Source organism: Nannobrachium achirus, assembly GCF_963921795.1.
Source record: "Nannobrachium achirus genome assembly, chromosome: 1".
In the NCBI taxonomy this organism is placed as follows: Eukaryota; Metazoa; Chordata; class Actinopteri; order Myctophiformes; family Myctophidae; genus Nannobrachium; species Nannobrachium achirus.
Genome location: NC_137810.1, coordinates 29,723,490 through 29,745,647, shown reverse-complemented (window position 1 = coordinate 29,745,647; position 22,158 = coordinate 29,723,490). Strand labels below are relative to the sequence as shown.

At 42.7% G+C, this 22,158-nt stretch overlaps 1 protein-coding gene across 1 annotated transcript in view; it reads right to left on the bottom strand.

The window, feature by feature from the left end:
* adamts10 (ADAM metallopeptidase with thrombospondin type 1 motif, 10) overlaps positions 1–17,306 on the bottom strand; it is a gene marked incomplete at its 3' end in the record, with an annotated part of 42,464 nt that extends 25,158 nt beyond the window's left edge. Inside the window, exons 1-9 of the mRNA XM_080736285.1 lie at positions 17,226–17,306; positions 14,539–14,627; positions 11,050–11,195; positions 8,393–8,436; positions 7,159–7,264; positions 3,191–3,337; positions 2,459–2,600; positions 1,422–1,529; positions 563–708 (exon numbers count right to left, since the gene is read on the bottom strand). Of these exons, the coding sequence (XP_080592411.1) occupies positions 563–708; positions 1,422–1,529; positions 2,459–2,600; positions 3,191–3,337; positions 7,159–7,264; positions 8,393–8,436; positions 11,050–11,195; positions 14,539–14,550 (851 nt within the window). The 5' untranslated portion in view covers positions 14,551–14,627; positions 17,226–17,306. The remainder of the gene's footprint in view (positions 1–562; positions 709–1,421; positions 1,530–2,458; positions 2,601–3,190; positions 3,338–7,158; positions 7,265–8,392; positions 8,437–11,049; positions 11,196–14,538; positions 14,628–17,225) is intronic.
* Positions 17,307–22,158: the final 4,852 nt, after the last annotated feature.

Sequence of the window (22,158 nt, the reverse complement as noted above, 5' to 3'; positions counted from 1 at the left end):
ACTACACCTCTGTAAAAAAAGCCAGCCTGCCACTATCAAAAAGGTGGCCACCACGAAAGTTCACATTACTGTAAAGTCCCAAGTATTAAGGGTCCATTTTGTTACATTTGTACACCCTTTTGAATTACAAAATGGATATATGATATGAACATTGAGGATTTACTGAATAAAGTTAAAGCAACTGTATTAATTCTGTAGTAATTCTCAGAAATGTCCGGAAGGTATTTTTATGAATATGTTTCGCATCAGAGCTGTGGTCAAATGATTTTCACTATAATCAGTTCAAAATGTTGAAAAAACATTATTGTTAAAAAAAGATTAAAAGATTATTGTTATTCAAATGTTGCTAATCTTTGAGTAATGACAGAATATTCATTCTCAATCATGAAATAATATACAGTTAATAGGATATGAACTCGTTCAGAAAGGCTTTCAATCTTTTTAGAATAGTTATTAAGAATACAAAATTCCCTGAATTTGGCGAATTTACTGAATTTAACGTGTGCGAGAGAGAGAGAGAGAGAGAGAGAGAGAGAGAGAGAGAGAGAGAGAGAGACTTTACCTGGGACTGTCACAGTGCCTGATGGAAGAGGAGACACCTCCTCCGCAGGTCCTGCTGCACTCCTCCCAGGGAGACCACAGTCCCCAGCCCCCGTCCACACCCTCTGGACGGGTCCCATAGGCCACACACACCCTCTTGTAGCACCACTGGAATACACACAGCACACACACATATAAACAGAACATAACCAAGGCAGCACTGAAGCAATAGTAGAAGCAAATCTGGCTGACTTTCAAAGAGTCCATGATTGTCACAACAAAGGACTGAGTCGAAAGTTAAAATTAAATGAAGTACACATGAACATTACCTAGTTTTAAAAGAACATAATGAAATGGCTTCTAATTTGACACAGCTTACTCTAAATTGCACCCAGTTCAACTAATTGCCCATAACTTTGTGGCCATTTTGCTTTTACACCATACTTTGGTGTTGGCATTGGGAAAGAGATGGGGTTTTCGTGTTCATTTATCCATTTGTAAATCTGAGAGTTTTACAAATATAGTATTTGCACCCGCTCAGAATGACATTATCACTCAAAATGTTACAGTGTAATGCAGGGCTGGGCAACCTTTCGGGCACCATTTCCAGCAGCAGCCAGTGAAAACCAGCTATAGATAGAATAATACAAGAATAGAATAAATAATAACAACTAGCAATGATTGAGTCAGTAACTTTATGATTAATAAAGTTAAAGATAAAGTTAAGATAAATTCTGACTATCTGGGGAGAAACATTTCGCGCACATCAAGCGAAAATGGTTGATAATGGTTGTTTTCCATATCCTCAATAGCCCAGATCTGATGACCTTGTACATAAAAAGAGGTGTTTGCCAATATATACGTTGTATATTATACCGTACCCCTTTCTCGATGGTGTTGGTCTGGCATATGGTTCCCTCTGCGGCGGGTATGCTGCTGGTGATACAACGGTTGCTCTTGCTCATGCACCACAGCTCAGTGCAGACTTCCTGTGTGTGTGTGTGTGTTTGTGTGTGTGAGAGAGTGAGTGAGAGAGAGAGAAGGGTGAAGAGACGAGAGAGTGAGAAAGAGGGATGTAGGGAGAAATACAGAGAATTAGAAACAGATAAAGAGGGGCGGGAGAGAAAACAGAGAGAGAAGCTGTCAGAGTCAATATGAGCTTATTAAAGAGAGAGACACCAGTCAACGGCGAATCCACTGACCCATAGAGCAAAAGGCAGGGACTATGGTTCAACTCCCTGCCCTGCTCCCACTGGTGCTAAGGTGTTTAAGGGGCCTTGCAATGGCTATAGCATATGAGGACTGTATTTTATTATAAACACATGCGCGGACCACATAGTATTAATAATAATGAGTCCATAAAGTACTATGCCATTCCAGATGTCCATTCGCTCAGCGGCCGGCTCCATAAAGTGACCGTCCAATAAAGCAGATGTTATTCAGTAAAGGTAGCTCACAGGATTGTTCGTGAAGACTTGGTAGTGAAGCCAAATAAAACCAGGGGGCCACAGAAAAGGAATCAAGAGTGAGAGGCAACTGGATATTTGCCATGGCCAATATTATTGGTCATGGCCAATATTATTGAGTCAACATAAGCTCATGTAAAACACTTTCAACCTGGCATCCATATTTTGGGCAAGACATTATAGGTGAACAAAAAAGTCAAAATAACAGATATACACTCACACGTTGTGAGTTTGTAGATCGGTATTTTCCACCACAGGACACAATCGTATGACAAAGTATGAAATAGGGATTACGTTTAAGGGATGTATATATACCAATTTATGATGAATGTTGTAGAGAGAAAATATAGTATACTTTGAAGAAGTGAAAACAATAATTGAGAAAGTAATGACCATAAGAAGGTACAGGCGATGAAAGATGAAAGGTGAAAAGAAGAGGGAAAAGTACACACCCCATATTTACACTGTCGAGATTTGACACCATATTGGAAGCGACACTGTTCATCTGCGTCGTAGGCCTGTCCCGGTGCTGTCGTGGGGTACACAAACTCCTGCTTGGGTGGGACATTGTTCAGACAGGAGCCCATACCTGAACTATAGAAAGAAGAGAGGAAGATGTATCAAGGGTGACAAAGAATAGTTAGGGGAAGGTGGAATACAACACTGCTAGTGGTAATAATGCATTTTCATCTGGATCTTTGATAGCCTACATCAGTGGTTCTCAAAGTTTTACATTTCAAGGCTGTGTATAAACAGGTCCATTTGGTTCCATTTGTACACTGTACAGTGTACAAGAGACAGTACAAGAGACAGTGTACTGTACACTGTCAAGAGACAGTGTACAAGAGACAGTACAAGAGACAGTGTACTGTACACTGTCAAGAGACAGTAGACAGTACAAGAGGTAGAACCCTCTCAGGTAACCTTGGACCCCATTTTGAGAACCACTTGTCTAAATCTTTATGAAAATAAATAAATAAATAAATAAATAAAGATTATATCTAGACAACCTAGAGGGCAAAGCAGTTGCCCGTGAGGAAGATATGATGGCGGTGGCGCTATCAGTTTTGCACTGGCACATAGGATAGGCAAGATAGGCCCCTCAGTATTATCAGTGTCAGCTAATCAGCACGTGTCAATATCAACTATTGGTTATTTTCATGACAGTTGACTGGCGTACTCACTCCAGGAAATTGGTGATGTAATCCCTGCTGCAGGCTGACCAGACAAAGGGGTTGGTCTTCATGGTGATGTGGGCCGCCATCAGTTTGGCTGTCTCCTGACTCCGCGACCCACAGGCGTTCCCTACACCGTCATGGTTCATCCCAAACCTATTGGTCGGGACACATGGGTGATGTTGTGAGACAGTATTAATCGATAAACTGGAATAAAATGAATGCAGATTACAGTGGGATTTAAGGGAATTGAAATGCATGAAACATTACAGTTATTTATCTACATTTGCTCAAATATTGCCTCTGCGGGAACAGTAATTTGTCATTTGAATAGCACATTTTCATCCTCAGTTTTGTGGCATAGTAGCACACTTGGCTGCAGGGGGTCATTTGGGCCTCCAGGGTGTTGACATGGCATTTTCATAAAAAATATAATTTTGTCAATTATGCATTTTATCGGTGAGCGATCGCGTTGTCAGAGCCTTTTATCGGTGAGCGATCGCGATTGGCCGATAATGCCTCTATCGGCTTTGATCTGTATCGGCTTTGCCGATCTACAAGCTAGATCAACTATTTTCACAACATTTATCTGTGGGACTGAATGTAACCTCAGCTTCAACTCCTACAAGTTGAATTGGATAATAAAGGACCTCAGCCTGCAATCTCCTAATGTGTATACTTTATATACAAAGTCAATGTTTTGTAAGAAGAATCATTAAATATAGAAATGCTGCTACAGTAACACAATAATAGAAGAATTTATGGATTTGACGCTGTGATCGGGAATATCGGTATCGGCAGATACTGATTCCAGTTGATCGGTGATCGGTATCGGCCCCAATCGGAGCATCTCTAATTATATATTGGATATATATTAGATATTGGTCAAATTACGCCTCTGCTTATTTGATAGAAATGGTTTACGACCTTTTCGAGATTTGTGTGACATCTTCAATCTGCCTGGAAATACCCTTTTTTTCTACTTCCAACTGAGAACGTCCATGAGGACCTATGGGGTCCCATGGCAAGCTCCCCTTAGATTGCACCCCTTCCATGAGTTTATCTGTGATGGTAACAGAACAAGAGGTTTGGTTTCCACCCTCTATGGTTTTTTATTAGACTGTAGTTATGGGCCCCTATCTGTTGATACTGTTTGGAGGAATGATGTACCAAATTTGGACCCTGACTTTTGTTGGGACACAGTATGGTCTAACATTAGGCTATCTTCTAGAAATCCAGACCATCAACAAATTCATTTAAATTTTGTTCATCGGACTTATTTAACTCCCCGCAGACTATGTGCTATGAGGATTTTGAATAATCCCAACTGCACTCTCTGCGCCTCAAATAGTATTGGTACCTTCCTTCACATGGTTTGGGAATGCCCAAATGTGTCGTCATTCTGGAATATGGTTGCCTCAAAACTTTCAACTATTTTTAGTATCAATATCATATCTTCTCCTTCTTTATTTTTATTAAATGACGTCTCACAGTTGCAACTAAACAATATACGCAAGCGCATCTTCTTTGCTGGTGTAACGGCGGCGAAGAAGATGGTAGCTACGCGGTGGAAACCTCCTCATACGTTAACGTTTCGCCAGTGGGCCTTAACCTTTCTAGATATAGTATATTTAGAGCAGTCGATAGCAAGGTTACACGGAGCAAAAGAAGAAAACATTAATATGTGGTCGGACATTGCAGATAAGCTTAAGGCTATGATTCAAGAAATCACTATATAGTGGTAACAGCCTAGCACAGGCATGCACTATTGTACATTCCGTGTTGGTCCGGGGAAAGGGGGTGGGTGGGTTTTCTTTTCCTTTTCTTGTTTTACTATTGTTTGTGTTGTTTGTCTGTTAATTGCATTTTTCTTTTGATTATGGAAAATAAAAATATTTGATAACAAAAAAAAATTACGCCTCTGCTTGGCTGTGACAGGCTCAAAGGAAAGCCAGATAGCAGCCGAAGGTTTTAGTTCATAGTTCTTTATTTCCAGGTAGCCATGCTGCTTGCCATGTCCTATTTGTTAGGTAGACGGCCATAGGGAAAAGATCAAATCAGATCAGAAGTATCCCATGACAGAGGCTCTCCCCTTGAGGGGAGACTGATTTATCCTGTGTGCATAAGTTGATGCACAGTAGGTGTGCAGTCACACCTACAGTACCTGTAGAAGTCCACATAGTTTGACTCATGCCAGGTGTGAGCTTAAGTCAGCCATCCCCCCATCCCAGTTAGGCATAGAAATACTGTATACTGTATCAATAGCATGATATCCAAATATTAGTATCTAGTGTTACCATACCATTCAAACTTTCTCCTTTGAATAGAAAAGAGAAGGTGAGAATATTGAGTTTAGACTGATGCATTAAATAGAGTAATGCTTTTAATCCTTTGCTTATTAAAAAAAGGGGAAAAAACAGAAGCAGTGCTCTTCTGAGCACAGGTACTGTATCCGCCACATCAGGAAGGTTATTGTGACCTCCTGGTAGCGCTATATTAGGCTAATGTGAAAAGGGTGCCATGTCTTCTTCTACCTTTCACGGCAATCGGACGCTGCATGCAATCAATTTGGGATTTGCAAAAGTCAACCTGATGGCAAATGTTAATATTGTCATTCTAATATGTGGCTGTGTTTTTCCAATAACTTTTAAAATGTATTTTGTTAGATAATTGTATTTATGACACAGACACAGACACAGACACACACACACACACACACACACACACACACACACACACACACACACACACACACACACACACACACACACACACACATTATTAAAGGCCAGTTAGGTTGTCTAGACAGCCCAGGGGTCTAAGTACTAAGCAGCCTGTGCAGTTCAAAGCTACCTGGGCTAGCCAATGCATCCACCATCTGTCTAAATACCTCCCAGTCCTGTGTGCACTCTTATAGCTAAATGGCACACTCAATTACTCTGAGCAAATAGACCACTTCCCAAAAATGATACCGGCTTGCACAGAAAAAAGCAAAAACGAATCAAAGAGCTCTCTTTGATTAAAAGGTATGTACGATATGTATATATATGTGTGTGTGTGTGTGTGTGTGTGTGTGTGTGTGTGTGTGTGTGTGTGTGTGTGTGTGTGTGTGTGTGTGTGTGTGTGTGTGTGTGAGCTCTATACCTTAACATAGAACATCAGACATATACTGTAGGTTTGATTTATACTTTGCTGTGTGCCATGCTGCACGCCAAAAATAGCTACACAATCTACACAATCTACAGTACACAATCAAGTACCTCACAACAAACTTTTAATTGTGAAATACTAGACTAACAAGTAAATCAAAGCTGATCGCGGCACAAATGACACAACCATTGCCAAGGAAGCTGAGGTAGGCAGAGAGGGCAATATACAGCACCAGCACTACACGTAAGTTGTTCCACTGGCGTATAAATAGTGCATGACTGAAAGAAAATATACTGTATATACCGGTATGGCTATTAACACATTCTCAATTGATGGAAATGACTCACTGTGGTGCAAGTTGCATAAGCTCTCTCCTCCTGTAGCAATCTAATCTAAAGGCCATCTCTCTTGAGAATACAACCCAAGACAATGAACCTTTGGGTTAAGACCCAAAGAGGAAAAAGTTCTCATATCTTCCTTGAATATTGTGGCATATAGGCTGTTGCCTAACCCTATTTTCCCTCAAACTTATGAAATACAAATCATGTATTCAGTTAGCATAGGTTTAATTAAAGTTGGTAGGCAATCAAGGAATCGCTTAATTGTCCCAACTAATAATTGAATCAGTCTGAAAAATTAAGTTAGCTGGTTAATTTCCTAAATTCTCTGTTCTCCAAAGCTCAGTGGGGCAGGTCTGGTAGACTGACAGCAACAGCAATTAACACTGACAAACAACAAGCTCTTGGACTAGTATTATTCCCTCACCTGTGTGCTGATTGACAAAAGTTGAAAATGGTATGTTTTCATATGTACTGTATTTTACTCACGTGTGTCCGATCTCGTGAGCGATGGTAAAGGCTGTTGCCAGGCCAATGTCTTCATTAATGCTGCAGCTTCTCTCTGGCTCGCACATACCTCCAACAGGGGCCAAACCTAACACACACACACACACACACACACACACACACACACACACACACACACACACACACACACACACACACACACACACACACACACACACACACACACACACACAGCATCGATGATGTGCTAATGTGAGCTGTGAGTGCTCTGTGTAGATTGGCCTTGTGGTTCGCTGTATGCACATGGTAGTGTATACTGAGCTGTGATTGGTCTGTGGCCGACAGACATACAGACAAATGACACAGACAAGCCCTTCTGGATGGCTATAGGCCCTTCAGCACCATGCCATCAAAACAAACATAAATATTCCTTAACCTTTCAGTATCCAAACAGGATTACTATTAGTCTAATGTGGCTCCCTAAAATGGTTGGCTAGCTGAGATGGTTAATGCATAACAAGGGCATGGGGTTTGATTCTTATACTGGCCATGTGTATGTATGGTCAGAAGAGACGCAGGGCTACAGATCATTACAACAGCTAACTAGTTTACTAGCTACGTAACTGCCTAAACAGTATTTACTGTATACAACAGTGTCTCAGAAACTGGAGTGGCTGTTTGAGAATCATAAGGTCCCTGGTTTGATCCTCGGCACCTCCAGGCTTTCTGGTCACTACTGGGTCAAAGGCAGAAAACCAATTTCTCCTTGGGGATCAGAAAATACCCCAAGTTTACAGAGACTGCTACTAGTCAAGTTCATTCAGTACTTCCTGAAACAGAATACAGAGCAGTGTATTTTGAAACATACTGTACATCTACTATGTGCTTTTGTTGATTATTGATGTTACTTGGTACTGAAATAGTGATATAAGGGAAGTTTTATGAATTGCACGCCCTCAGTGACCCTACTGGCTTAAAAACAGGTCCACACTGGGGCCCATTGCTGCTAACAAGTGACCAGTGTGTGTGCGTGTGTGTGTGTGTGTGTGTGTGTGGTGTGTGTGTGTGTGTGTGCGTGTGTGCGTGCGTGCGTGCGTGCGTGCGTGCGTGCGTGTGTGTGTGAGGGAAATAAAGTGTAAGAATTGTTTGAGTGAATTAATGTCAGCGGCTGGTGTGGGTGTATGTGTATGTGTGCGTGTCTTCTAAATGCATGTATGCGTGCGTTCGTGTGCCAATGTATTACAATGCACGTTACCTAAGGTTCCACAGGGCTTGTTCTTGTAGATGCAGATGTCGTACCTGTGAACAGGAAGCAAAATAAACCCAGCCATTTACTACACATCCTCAGGTTTAATTCATCCATTCTGTAACTCAGTATAGACCCAGAGGGATTTTACTGTGTACAGTTAATATTCAGGCATCCACACCCTCGAGCGCACCCACACACTCACACAAGCACACGTATTCACACAGACGAAGTCAAGCATGGCAACCTCTCACTCATGTAGCAGAGAAGCAGACACAAATGCGTACACACAGGGCACACGCAGACAGGCCCGCTGGACATAGACATGCATTCACAGACGCATGGTGCGGAAAGACAGGCAGACAAACACATACATACACACACAGACAAGCACACACATTCACAGAGCTTGTATCTCATGCACACACACACACACACACACACACGCACACGCACGCGCGCGCGCACACACACACACACACACACACACACACACACACACACACACACACACACACACACACACACACACACACACACACACACACACATACACACACACACACACTGATGTCTATGGACAGACGGTGGACAGCAGTGATAGCAGACTGATACGTTTTGAAGAACAATAGCAGGAAATCAAGGATGGTCACTTTAGTGTCATCCGTCTGGACAGTTTCCATCCACCACCTGATAAAGGACTTTGTACTGTACTGTACTGTACAACCACACACTTTGTACTGTACAACCACCAGGCTGTTCTCACACACAACTTGCCAAAGCCGTATACTTATTATATCTTAAAAAACGTGACAAATTGGAGGTTTCCAGAACAGTTCCTTCAAGTGTTTCCTCATTTATTTTTTTCGTATTTAATTTTTACTCCCAGGACCTACCGTAAATCATTCAGATATGTGATACTATCCAATTACTGCCTCGCAACATTAACTTATTACACATTCCATCACAGAGAATGGGGAGGTATTTGTGGCCTGAGCCATTTCAGTGGCATAACTCTTTCAGACAGACAGCCCTGCTCACATAGCACAGAGAGAGAGGCATGCGGCAGATGACTACGAAACAGACGCCGGTTGTGGTGTTTGCAGATGCACATTCTTTGGTGAATAGCATCTCTGTTGTATCTCTGTTGTGTGTTGTGTTTCCACCACTGCTGTTTCTTTTTCCTCCGGGCAGTTACTGTGTACAGCAAAGAGAGAGACAGAGCCAGAGAGAGAGAGAGAGAGAGAGTCAGAGAGGAAGAGCCAGAGAGAGAGAGTCAGAGTGCCTGAGATAGAGCCAGAGAGAGAGTCGTAGAGACAGCTAGTCAGAGAGAGAGAATCAAAGAGAGTCAGATAGGTAGTAGGAAATAATCAAAGCGAGAGAGAGAGAGAGAGAGAGAGAGAGAGAGAGAGAGAGAGATAGAGAGAGAGAGAGAGAGAGAGAGAGAGAGAGAGAGAGAGAGAGAGAGAGATTGTCTCCTTGGAATGGCTCAGGGCTGTCAGATTCAAGACAGCTGTGCTCTGATTTCTGTTTCTCTTTCTCTGTCTCTCTTTATCTCACTCTCTCACTCACTCTATGCTGGTTAGTTACCCTCTCTTTCTCACTGACTCTCTCTCCATTTCAATGGAAAAAAGTAAAAATCTCTCTTTCTTATGTGTGTTGTGTGCACTCCCTCTCCAGATGCTGAGCTGGGCAGACCGGCCCCGGCTTTCATCACCCCGGACAGGACAAGACACAGACTCATACAGACTCACTCAGATTTGGCCTCACAGGCTATGAGGAGAGAGAGACAGGGAATGCAAAAATGCTTGGCTCAGAATGAACACCGTTGGAATCCTTAATCAGGACAATGGATTAAACACATTCTTATTTACAACAACAACCTGGGGGAATGGCTAGGGAGGGTTGCATACACTCTTTATGCTCACTATGACGCCTGGCTGAGGCCTGAATAAGCTATAAAATTGTATAATTTTACTTCGTCTGGACTGATTTAATGGTGGCATGACGTATAGGTACCAAGATAAGAGCGATGTCTGATTTACGTATACTTGGCTGTGCATAATGTTGTGCAAAAAACAGCTGCTCTAAAAGCTCCCAACACGTGATGCGACGCGCTGTGAGCTTGTAGATCTGCTAAGGATAAATCAGTCATCACAGCAGGGGGACAATAAGTCATAACCCAACATATCTATCTATTTATATTTACAGAATTCTTTCTTATGGAAGGTCCATCCCTTTTTTACAGTTTAAATGCCTGCTAACTAGAATTGAACCTCCTACAGGGCTTTTGGGATGTGCAGGAGACTTCTATGTATATATATATATGTATATATATATATATATATACGTGTATATATACCGTATATATATATATATTTATTTTCCCCTTCATTTGGTACAGTGCGTGCAGCAAATGGTCCGGCCAGCAGGGAATCGAACTGAAACTCGCTGACAGGCATATGAGCCCTTGTGGTATGTACTCTAACCACTCAGCTATTGGGTCCCCCGGACACCATCGTTTTACAAATGTGAACACATGAGGCCATTATGCTTTGATGACGCCATTATGATTCTGATGATGGGTTAGGGTTAGGGTGACATGTTTGCCTAAACTGCTGGAAAAGACATGTCCAGAAAGGACCAGACCTGTTTGTCATTCTGACCTGGTGATGAGCACTGCGGTGTCGTGGTGAGCGATCCCATTGTCTGGGATGGCGTTCCCGTTGCTGTTGCGGTGCTGGATGGATTTCTGCCACTTACAGAAACTGTCCAAGGACTTCCCCGCATGGTGGTTAATCTCTAGCGTTGGCTGGTGGAGAGAAAGACAGTACAGTATAGGATTATATGTATTACTGAAATACGAAACCTAGACAAAACAGACAAAGTCTGAGACTGTGACAGACATGTAAGGTTATCATTACATGAACTATGTCTACTAGGGAAAGATTCAAGTCAAGAACAATGAAAGTTGGGAATACCGGTATGCCCCCCTTGGTTAAGCAATACCCATTGTACCCGTTGTCAGAGTACCCGCTGTACCCATCTGTCTGCATGTGTCTTTCTACACAATGTAGATCTACAAGCTCTCAAAGCGTCATGAAGCAACGTGCAGAACTATATATAATTAGAAGGTGCTTCCTCTGCGGCAGTGATCTGTATTTGGCAGGTCCTCACATGCACTAAGCTTCTAGTACTTGTATCATAAAATTAAATAAAGATCCTTAAACCTGGCTTAAGGTAATACACATGAGAGGTATAAACTTATCCGGGAATTGAAAACCTCAAGGGATGCGTCTGTGACGTACAGTATATACCATGCGGCCACTTAAACGTAAGATGTCCAATGCTAGCACTTTTGACACACTGATGAAGTATATTATAATATATTGTGGGTTGTATATTGCGATGGCAGTTATGTCACATTAAAAAAGACAAATCAAACAAATGGGACACTTAATAAAAAATCTCTACAGCCTCAGTAGCCAACCAGTGAAATTACGGTATTTTACGATGCCTCTCATAAGGATTGATTGCATGGACACAGCTGCAGTACATCGTTCTCCCTTACCCGAAGTGGTGGCGCAGTCTCAATTGTGGGCGTGAATGTGTAGGCGGTGTTTGTAGTATTTGTGTGCAATGTCACCTGTAGTGGCTCCAATTGAGATGGTGTATCTTCCTAAATTAACAATCTTTGGCGAGGCCCCCGCCCCTGTCGCATAACCAGTGTGCCAAGCCCAACAGATGATTGGCTGTGGATATCCAGCAATCATCCCATCTATCAGCCTGCCTGGTTCATGGATTTCCATCACTGTGGACCTATCATCCAGAGAGCCTCCCTTCCCAGCTATCCAGTGGCCCCCGTTTGATGAATGCATGGATTCCAAGCCACTGAGGGGGACGTAAATGGCGAGGGCCCTTGTTTTCTAAATGTACCGTATGAACTTTACAGTGTAGTTTTCTTTTAATTAGAAATTATGTGATATTATTTTATTATGATTATGTTATTATTATATTATAATTATTATTCATTTTGAATCTGTTTTAATCTAGAATTTGTGTGCTACCGATGGGACACCCACCCAGGGACTGATATAAATGAGCTCTAAGCCATCTCTGGTGCAATAAAGTTTTTTGTGCATTGTCATTGTCAAATAAATGGATAAAATAAAAAGAAATTCACAATGTTAATTTAACCCTGTGGCTGTGAAAATGTACACATTTCTACAGTAGAATCCTCAGTGTTCATTTAAGTTAGCACTGAGGCTTTTAGTGTGTAGTATTATAACAGGGTTGGCAGAGCAGGGGGATGTGGAGGGAGTGCTGCGCTGGCCACAGCTGGCTAGAACTCGTAACCGAGGAATGCGTGCGGTGACATAACTAGTAATTGTCTCATCCCACAGTCGCTCATTTCTGGGCCTGCTGCTGGTCCTATTTTGTCTTCCAGGGACCATTTGCTGTTTTCAGACCTGGAAAACCAATGGCAGAGCTGCACAGCGACAGACTACTTTTCGATCCTGTCCCGACCTCAGCCTCAGCAGACCATGCAGTAAGAATAACACTGCTAATACAGCCTGCCGCTAATGATCCTGGTATTTATTTATTCCTTTTTCTATGCTGTCAGATGACGACCGGATCTCGGGGGCAAATTACAGGGCTTTATTTTTAGGCAGCACGAACCGTATGAATCACAAATGTTCCCTAATAGGACAGCTATGGAGGAAACCTCAAGGCCGCCCTGTAATGCCCCCTCTAATACAGTATGATTCATCTGTTGAGGTCCTATTAGGTCAACATTGAGATGGAGTGGGTAACCCCAACCTGCTGCCAAGTCTCACCACATGCTGTTAAACAGCCAGCTAGCGAGGTCAGTGGCCAGTTGGCCACATAGCTCGGTCATCTACAGCCTGCACCGCTGGTAATACTACGTACTATAACTGAACGAGTTCAAATCCTGGCTTAGTCGGTGCTGTGGAATCTGACTTTAGACTTCATGTCCCTCTTCATGGACTATTATTCAAAAGAATAATTAATTTGACAGAGGATGGACCCTGTAAAAAACGTCCGATGTCTCCACGGCCCAGAGCCAGGGGAAATTATCGTTTTATTCGGATTCCTGTGGTTCACTCCGAAGGTTAGCAGACTAGGGAGCATGCCATATGTACAGTACTTATGACTGTTATGGCTTTTGTCTGGCTTAAAACCCATGTCGCGTCACATCACGGTTTCCTATCTACCCTGTTCCTGTCTGACTCTGCGGTATACAGAACTCTGCCTGCTGAGGCAGAAATATCCCAAAGATGATCTTCTTTTGTAAGACACCGGTGGCTACCAAAGCAGCGGCTGCTCTCTATGGATGAATGTGGTGGCAGTCTGCAAGGGCAGGAGGCTGGAGAAAACACTGGGCCCTCAGAGAAGCCCTCACCCCCACCCGCTGGCCTCCACTTCGTATTTACGTAGATACTGATATTTTTAAACAAGCTTTTCTGAGGCCCATATGTGCGTCATAGCAACGGTCACAGGGGTCACCGCCTGCCTCGGCAACAAGCAGGGCAGTCATTCAGGTCCCGCTACCTACTCCTGCACACTCCCCTTGTTTAATCCCACACTTTTCCACCCACCTCTCCTTGCCCTCCGTCTTCTCTTCTCTCTTCTCACTCCTCTTCTCCTATTCTCTCTCCCTCATCCATTTGCCTCTCACACTCCTAGGGGAGGCTGTAGCTGAGTGGGTAGAGAGGCTGTCGGGGAATTGGACGGTCACTGGCTTGACCCTCAGCTCGCCCAGTCTACGTGTCTATGTGTCCCTTAGCCAGACAATGTACACCTAACAGCTCCGTTTCAGTGTGCTCATAGCCATCTGAGCAGATATCTGCTGGGTGAAGTGCTGAAAGTAAAATACTGCCTCTCGCCTCACTTTCATTTCTAGTATAGTACTGTATAGTGTGAATTATAGCAGTGGTTCTCAACCTGTGGGCCGGGGACCACTGGTGGGCCGTGAGGGTATTGCAGGTGGGCCCCCAAATAATTGCCAAAACACTATGATTTTAATGATTATGTAAAAAAGCAACAAAAAGTAGTTTTCTTTGTGATACGGATAAATAGGAATTTAAATGAATACTACAGTACAGCATAAACACAGGGTGATGGTTGGTTACCTGGTCCTCCATTAGCAGGATAAGCCGTGTCACCACTATGTTGACTGCGTTCCCCAGGCTAGAATCCTGGAACAGTTTGGCAACCTGACCTCCAGGGAAACAAGAAAAGACCAGTCTTAAAAAGAAGAGCTGATACACCGACAATCAAGTCCTTAGTTTTAATTCAACTCTGATGAGTGTACAAATGGAACCAAATGAACAACTCTGAAGAGTGTACAAATGGAACCAAATGAACAACTCTGAAGGGTGTACAAATGGAACCAAATTAACATGTAAGTGTTCATTTGGTTCCATGTATACTTAACAAGAACAAAACCGCTATATTATTAACACAAGAAGTGAACCAATTTCTTTATGGCACTGGGAAAAAGAAAAAAGAAACACGATACAGGACATGATATGATGCATAAGTAAAGGTGAGTCTTTTAAAAGACCTGTAAAACTAATGCTACACAAGCTAGTGAATAGCTGAAAACAAGGACAGTCTGAATAAGAGCCGACACAGCAACCCCTTCCTCTGACACTTATTGCCATGGCTAACAGCAAAGATCCGCTCATACACTTGTCATTATTTGTGGCTTGTGGTGTAATTTGGCCTAATTCTCCCTGAGAGTCCCCTCTGGAGAATCAGCAGTGGGGTCTGTTTTGGGTGGATACAACCTGCTTTGTCACAGCGAACAGAGACCGTTCATTAAAGGCACAAGTCCAGACACGAGTGTGTTTAGATTTAAATGATTGGCTGACTGGCTGACTGAAGTGATCTCCAATGACAGAAATAGAGCTTATAAAGATACAGAGGATAAGCCTGCATACCTATAGTAGGTGAGTAAAACCTTTTTACATAGGCACTTCAAATAGACGAAGTAAGCAAGACACTGCAGCACTCATTAAGTCTGCACATTTACAGCAAGGGGGGACTGATAAATAATAATGCATAATAATAAACACAAATAATTTAAGTCTTATTTATACTTGGTTGTTGTGCATCATGTCTCGCACCGGAAATAGCTTGTCGATCGGCTATTGTCAGTGCAAGATACAGGCACGCAACTATTAGTTGGCACTTGGCAGTCAAGCTGAACAAAGACTCTGAGAAAGACACTTGTTGAAACGTCAAACCCTGCAATAAACGTTCAGAAGGAGTGCTCCAGGAACTTATTGGGTAGTGTATTATAATGAAGTGCCAGTAAATGCAGGTAAAAAGGTTTTGTTTACAGTACTGTATATAGTGTCCTTTACTGTTGAACAGCAAAACCCTTTTCATTTGAAACTTGGCTGAATAGTTGGACTGTTTTAACACCAGCCATGACATACGTATGTATGTCAAAACAATTCTTTACAGGGACACCACATTGTCACTATGACTCAGCCATAACCATATAAGGAGTTCCCAATGCAGCTACCGTATATTTCCAAATAATTCCCCGGGACAAAATAACCGCAGGGGGTTCAAATCGATTTAGCAAATTAAGCGCCCGGGCGATTATTTGGAATTATACGGTATGCTCAAATATGGAGTGTGTTGTCTAATCTCAATCATCTCCATATAAGGGCATAAAAGGGACAATGGGAACATCGGTCGGTTTGGCGGTGCGACATAGGTATGAGGGCTGTGTTGCGGCTCGAATCTCAAGTAGGCAAAAATGTCAACATTTTTCACAAATTATTTTTCAAAAAAATGCGTTGTGATCTCATATATTGGCTCTTTTCAAATATTCGAAGTAGAAAAAGTATTTTCACTAATGGACATTCTTATTAATGATTTGCATGCAAGAGACTTATTATGAAACGTATTCGTGTTTCTGCAGATTGCAGACTGCATTCCTGTTGTCCCTAACAATGTCCACAAGTCTGTAGTGTACCCAGTCTCCTCCGAATGTTTATGAGCTGACCACATGCCATTCCTTTGTTTTGCAAGTAAGCCAAGTAACCACACCATAATTCGTTGGTGGACGATGTGTATCCTCTCACAGAGTAAAACTCTTTGAGCACTTGAGAAAGCAGCACTAAAAGCAATACATCATCTGCATCCTTCAACATCCCCTCTCTCTCTCTCAGTATGGTTAAAAAACACAGTAGAGCTGCTTTGTTTCACGCCTTTTGTCAGGACAACTTGTTTTACTGTAACATGAAACTTTGAATGCAGTAATTATCTGACAATTTATTAAGATACACACAATTTTATGGCATGGCTCTGCAAGAGGCGTGCGTGCGTGCGTGCGTGCGTGCGTGCGTGCGTGCGTGCGTGCGTGTGTGCGTGCGTGCGTGCGTGCACACTGCCAAGCTTTTTCCAACTGTGTTTTATACTTTTGAAATATTTAACTTTAAACGTTTTTTAATCACGTTTTTAATGGAAGTCAATTGGGCTCTGATTGTCCAAATTTGGGTATGGATGACATCATCTGCAAGACTCTTTCAGAGCCAAACTGTCTGTAAGGAAGTGAATGTCGGTCGAATCAGGCTGAAACCTTGCCCGAATATGGAGTCATACGTCATAGATATATCATAGATGACTGCTGTCTGACAGCCTCTTGACTCTGGGTCCTCAGACGTTACCAATAATGTAAGACATTGTAAACATTAGTGTAAATTTGTTCCCATTTTCAGCATAAACAAATATAAACAACACATTATTTTTCTTAATGCACAGTATTATGTATATGCTTCCTTTTTGTGGTGAAACTTACAATATTCATGACAGCCAGGATGTACTGCTCAATGTCTCTGCGACCATGATAGCCCACCATCATCTTGTCAGCCACCACCAGAGTCTCCACGTAGCGCTCGCGACTCACTGAGCGCTTCAGCGGCAGCTGGCCGCGGGCCACCTGATGGGGGGGCGTCTTCAGAGTGCGCTGCCACCATGCCATGCCCTTCCCTGGCTTCTCATCTGAGGACCACATATACTGTAAAATCCTGAGTGTTCATATAACTCAGAGAGTGTACAGATGTACTAATTAGTACACATTTATACAATTGTACACTCTCTTGAGTTACAAACGGTATGGTTTGGAGATTGACAACAGACAAGGAAACCATGCCTTGAGTGATGCCTCAGTACACATTTATTTGCAATGCACGAACACACTATAACAAATTATTATGATGAGGTCGACCATAGTTCCTCTTTTTCAGTAGCGTCACAGACACAGTTACACCCAACTACGCCTACTGGTTACTGCAGTGGTGTTTTTAGTGCCTTGCTCAAGGGGACCTCAGCAGTCATTATCCCAGCCAGTTTTGCAGATTTGAAGTACCGCCAGTCTACCTCCGTCTCTTAACTGTGGTGAAGAAAACCAGTGTTACCGTATCTATGTGGATATCGCTCTCCCTACCTATGACTCCACAGGACTGGTCCATGTACTGGTGGCGAAGTGATGACCTCTTGTAAACCACATGGGGGCGCTCCTCCCCCCTCTCCGTCTTGGTCTGATTCTCTGGCGAGACCAGGGGCTCAATAATATATTCCTCTCCGCCCGCCACGATCACCCCCTGCTGCAGAAATACAATAGAATAGAATCCTTGCCATCAGCATTCAAATAATAAAAACTGGAACATGTGCTCAGTAGATCAGAGACATTCACCAACATGCATTCCTTGTCTTTATGGTATTGTTATTTCCCCTTTTGGCTATGATAAATTATACTTTTTTCCCCCCTTTTTAGTATTGTGGTGTCATATTCATCTGTTTAGAAGCTATGGCATCCATATACGTTGCATTACCACCCCAATGAACTTATATCTTCTTCACCATCCACACTATATACTGTAGTGTACAGTGTCTCCTCGAAGTGCTCCCATTCATACAAAATTATTAAATATTACATGTTAATGCTTCAGAACCACTGGTCTGAGCTGGTGCAGACCCTTCCCTCAGAATGTTGTCCAGGTCTTACCACTTATATCCCCAATATTGAGGAATTTACTGATTTTCCCTGCATTTCTACTGCACAATTGATCCCCATGGCTATAAAAGCCAGGAATCGTCTCTTGTTCATACAGATGTTTTGCTCCTTTTCCTTCATTTCCACCTCCATTTCATGTTGTCCTGCCACGGTTTCCTTTTGCTCACACACTCCCTCCACAGCCTGCATATGACACTCCTCTTTCCACTCTGATCTTGTTCACGTTTGCTTTCTTCTTTTGGGACACAGTGCTGACCCTGCATAATGACTGCCATTGCAGTTTATACATGCTGGCTCTTTTGTTACACAGTCCTCCTCATTGCATTTCTCCATCCCATACTTTCCACATTTCTGGAAGTCTCCTCTACATACTGCTGCAACACAACCATATTCTTGGCAACAATAATATCCAAGCGAACCCCTCTTGTATGGCCTCATCCTATACATCTTATAACGTGCTTCTAGATTCTTCATTCTTACTACATACATGGTATCCTTTCACACACCTTGTCATCCTTTTAGCCTCATATGACCCTTCTAAACTACAAATTATGCTCTGCTTCACCTTTAGCAATCCTCATCATCACCAAACTCATCATCTCCCTCTCCCTCCCACACCATTTCAAACCGACCACTCCTTCCTGCTACTACCGCTGTGATTCGACTGAAGCCCTTTACCTGCATCCTCTCTCTATATGGGGCCTTTTACACCGGTAAAGAACCGGTTCGGGTTCTTTCTCCTGCCTAAGGGATGGCAACTTTCTTGGAACCTTGGTTCGTTCTTGCGAACCGGCCGCAAACCAACTTTTACGGTTTGGAACCAACTCAGTTCTCTGTAGGAAAGCTCACCTCTGGCTCATCCCATAGGTTGGAGAAAGAACCTGAACTGGATCTTTGCCGGTGGAAATGGCCCCATAGAGAATGAAACATACCAAGATTGATAATTCAATACATTTGTATAACACAAGGCTATATTAGTTAACTACACAATTACTTTATGGATTTACCAACAACTTCATATGAATTTCCGGGCGCCAATTCAAACACTAACTCTTTCAAATAAGATTGCTCTTAACTATGAAACAAACACCCCTCCTCCTCGAAAGTACTGTACTTGGCACCTTCCCAATCGACAGGCTTGCCAGCACAGCAGAGGAGAAACAGATGAACCACAATCAAACATTTCCACACAGTTTCTGAAAATAAACATGTTTAAAACCCTTTGCAGTCCTTATGTTCTTAACGATGCATCAAGATGTCCTGTTATTGTCAAGGGCAAAGGCTGCCCTGTTAAAGTATTTCTGGGGCCTACTGACAGTGTGCACAAGAAATTTGGCCCCCGGTATGGTCCTTTAAATCAGACATTTGCTACAGAAGATACACGAAACTTAAAAGTATGTTACACGGTTTGAGTGTAACTGTATATTGCTCATACAAGTAGGCCATCACCACTGGCATCACCAGGAATGCTGGTCCCTGATTGGGCTACGGGCTTAAATACCCACAGCAACCTACCTACCTACCTACCTACTTACATACCTACCAACCTACCTACCTAAATACGCAGCTGAACGCAGTACTTGCACGCTCTGCTGGCGCAAGTAATAGCTCAGAATCCCTGAGCAGTAATCAGAGTAGGAGACCAGAGGTGAAACAGAGGTCTTCTGAGGTCTAAAACAGTGATAGGTAAGGAAGTGACAGGTGAAGACTATGAGACTTTATAGTCACTTCTTGCAGTGTGGTTCAGATGGGATCTTAAGTGTGGATTGACTCTAGAAATCGAGCAGTGAATGTTTGATAAATGTGGTGTTATGCTTTTACATGAAATATGGACAAAACAAACTTGTGGAATTAGGGGGATTTCTGGCACTACTTGTAATTAAATGGCAGTGTATTTGTGGCACTCTCACACAAATGCATGCATGCACACAACCATACACACAATTATAGAGAAAGGCAAAAAGAGACAGAGCGAGATACAGTAACACTTCCTCTGTTTAGATCTTCTGGTCCCAGTCTCTGGGGTCAGAGCGAGTGTTTCCCCTTGACTCACCGCCTCAAGCTTTCAAAGTGCACCTAATCCCATAATAAAATTAGTGACGCTCCCCTGGGCACACAGCCCATTCCCTGCTGAATTTACTCATGCTAGTCTGACCAGCAGTAATTACGTGTGCAGCTTCTTAACGCTCTGTGAACCAATCTAATTCTCAGCTGTATTTACAGTTGCTAATGCGGAGCTGCCACTTTGGTATGGATAAGAACAGGCCGACAACTATGAATACAATAAAATCCATGCGTCCCCCTAAAACGTGTATCTTGCTGGTAACAAGAAACGCGTCCCAGCTTTCTGCTATGGCATGCTGAGATGAGATGACATTATGAGTTGTGACCAATACAGCAACCGGCTGCTGATGGGAATTGGAATTGCCTGATAATCCTCCAATTAAACAGGTGTTTTACTAGGAATTAGAATGATTCCCGAGCCCTGCCGAGTGCCGACACTTGCAGCGTGTCACTCTTTTCCCCGTTTCCTGTCAGTCACCACTGTACTATCAAATAAGGGCAAAAAATCCTCAAAATGTATAAGAAAAAAAAAGAGTGCCACACACCAGAAGACACCGTATTCATTCAAACTTTTCACAGAATACACATTCAATGTTTTGTGTATTATCAGCTTTAACTAATATTGAGAACTTTGAACAATTTGGTCCCCTACTTTTTCCCACTAAATGTTAAGAAAAAATAAAATAAAATAAATAAAAATTTAAAAAATAAAATACTTTGTTAGGGTGCCCTCAGACCAAAATATGGTCGGCAGTGGATAAACTCTTCTGGTGCGCGGCTGGCTAAAAACGCAGAGAGCGTATTCCGTCCCAAAGCCAGTGACGCGCCTGTCACTCACTTCCCGCACCGCCCTCCCTCCCTGTAGCCTGTAGACTAGCGTAGCGATCCTTTGTCTGCAGAGGTACGTTAGCCAGGTTACGTTGCGACTTGCGAGGTTATCAATTTAATAGGCTTTATTATCATCATCTTTTACGTGTCAACTCTATAATGGACAGGCGAAGGGTACTCGCCCTTGCTTTATTGGAAGGGGAGATGCAACAAGCTAAAAAGAGAGTCCATGAGACTCTTCAAAACAAAACATCTCCCAGTCCCTTCCTGATTCTCAGAATGTTACGCCTTCGACTCATCCGATTGGACAGAGGGGGGAAACCAGAATCTGCGTGGAGAATTTCTTTGCTCCAGCATACACTCCAGTCAGCTCCACTGACATGAAACCGCCCCCCTTCTCATTGAAATGCATTGGCGGAACGCGGATTCCACTCTCATAGGTATTTTGGTCTGAGGGCACCCTTACAAGTAAAAGTCCGGAATTCTAAATTTACTCTTGAGTAACGTACAGAAGTATTGGTATCAAAATGAACTTCCCAAAACAAAAGAAGAAAGTGCTCCTAATGCAGAATGTCCTGTTTCACAAGTTTTCAAATAGCAGATCTACAAGCTCACTATGCGTTGCATAGCGACACATTTCAAATGGCCCAAATGTATACTGGGCAGTGGGTAATGTATGTTTTGTAATAATAATCAAAAGTAACTAATAGCTAAAGTTTTCAAATACTTGCAGTAAAAGTATGATATTTGCCTCTGAGATGTACTGGAGTAGAAGTCAAAGTATGGGAAATTGGAAGTCAAATATACCTCTCAATTGTAACAA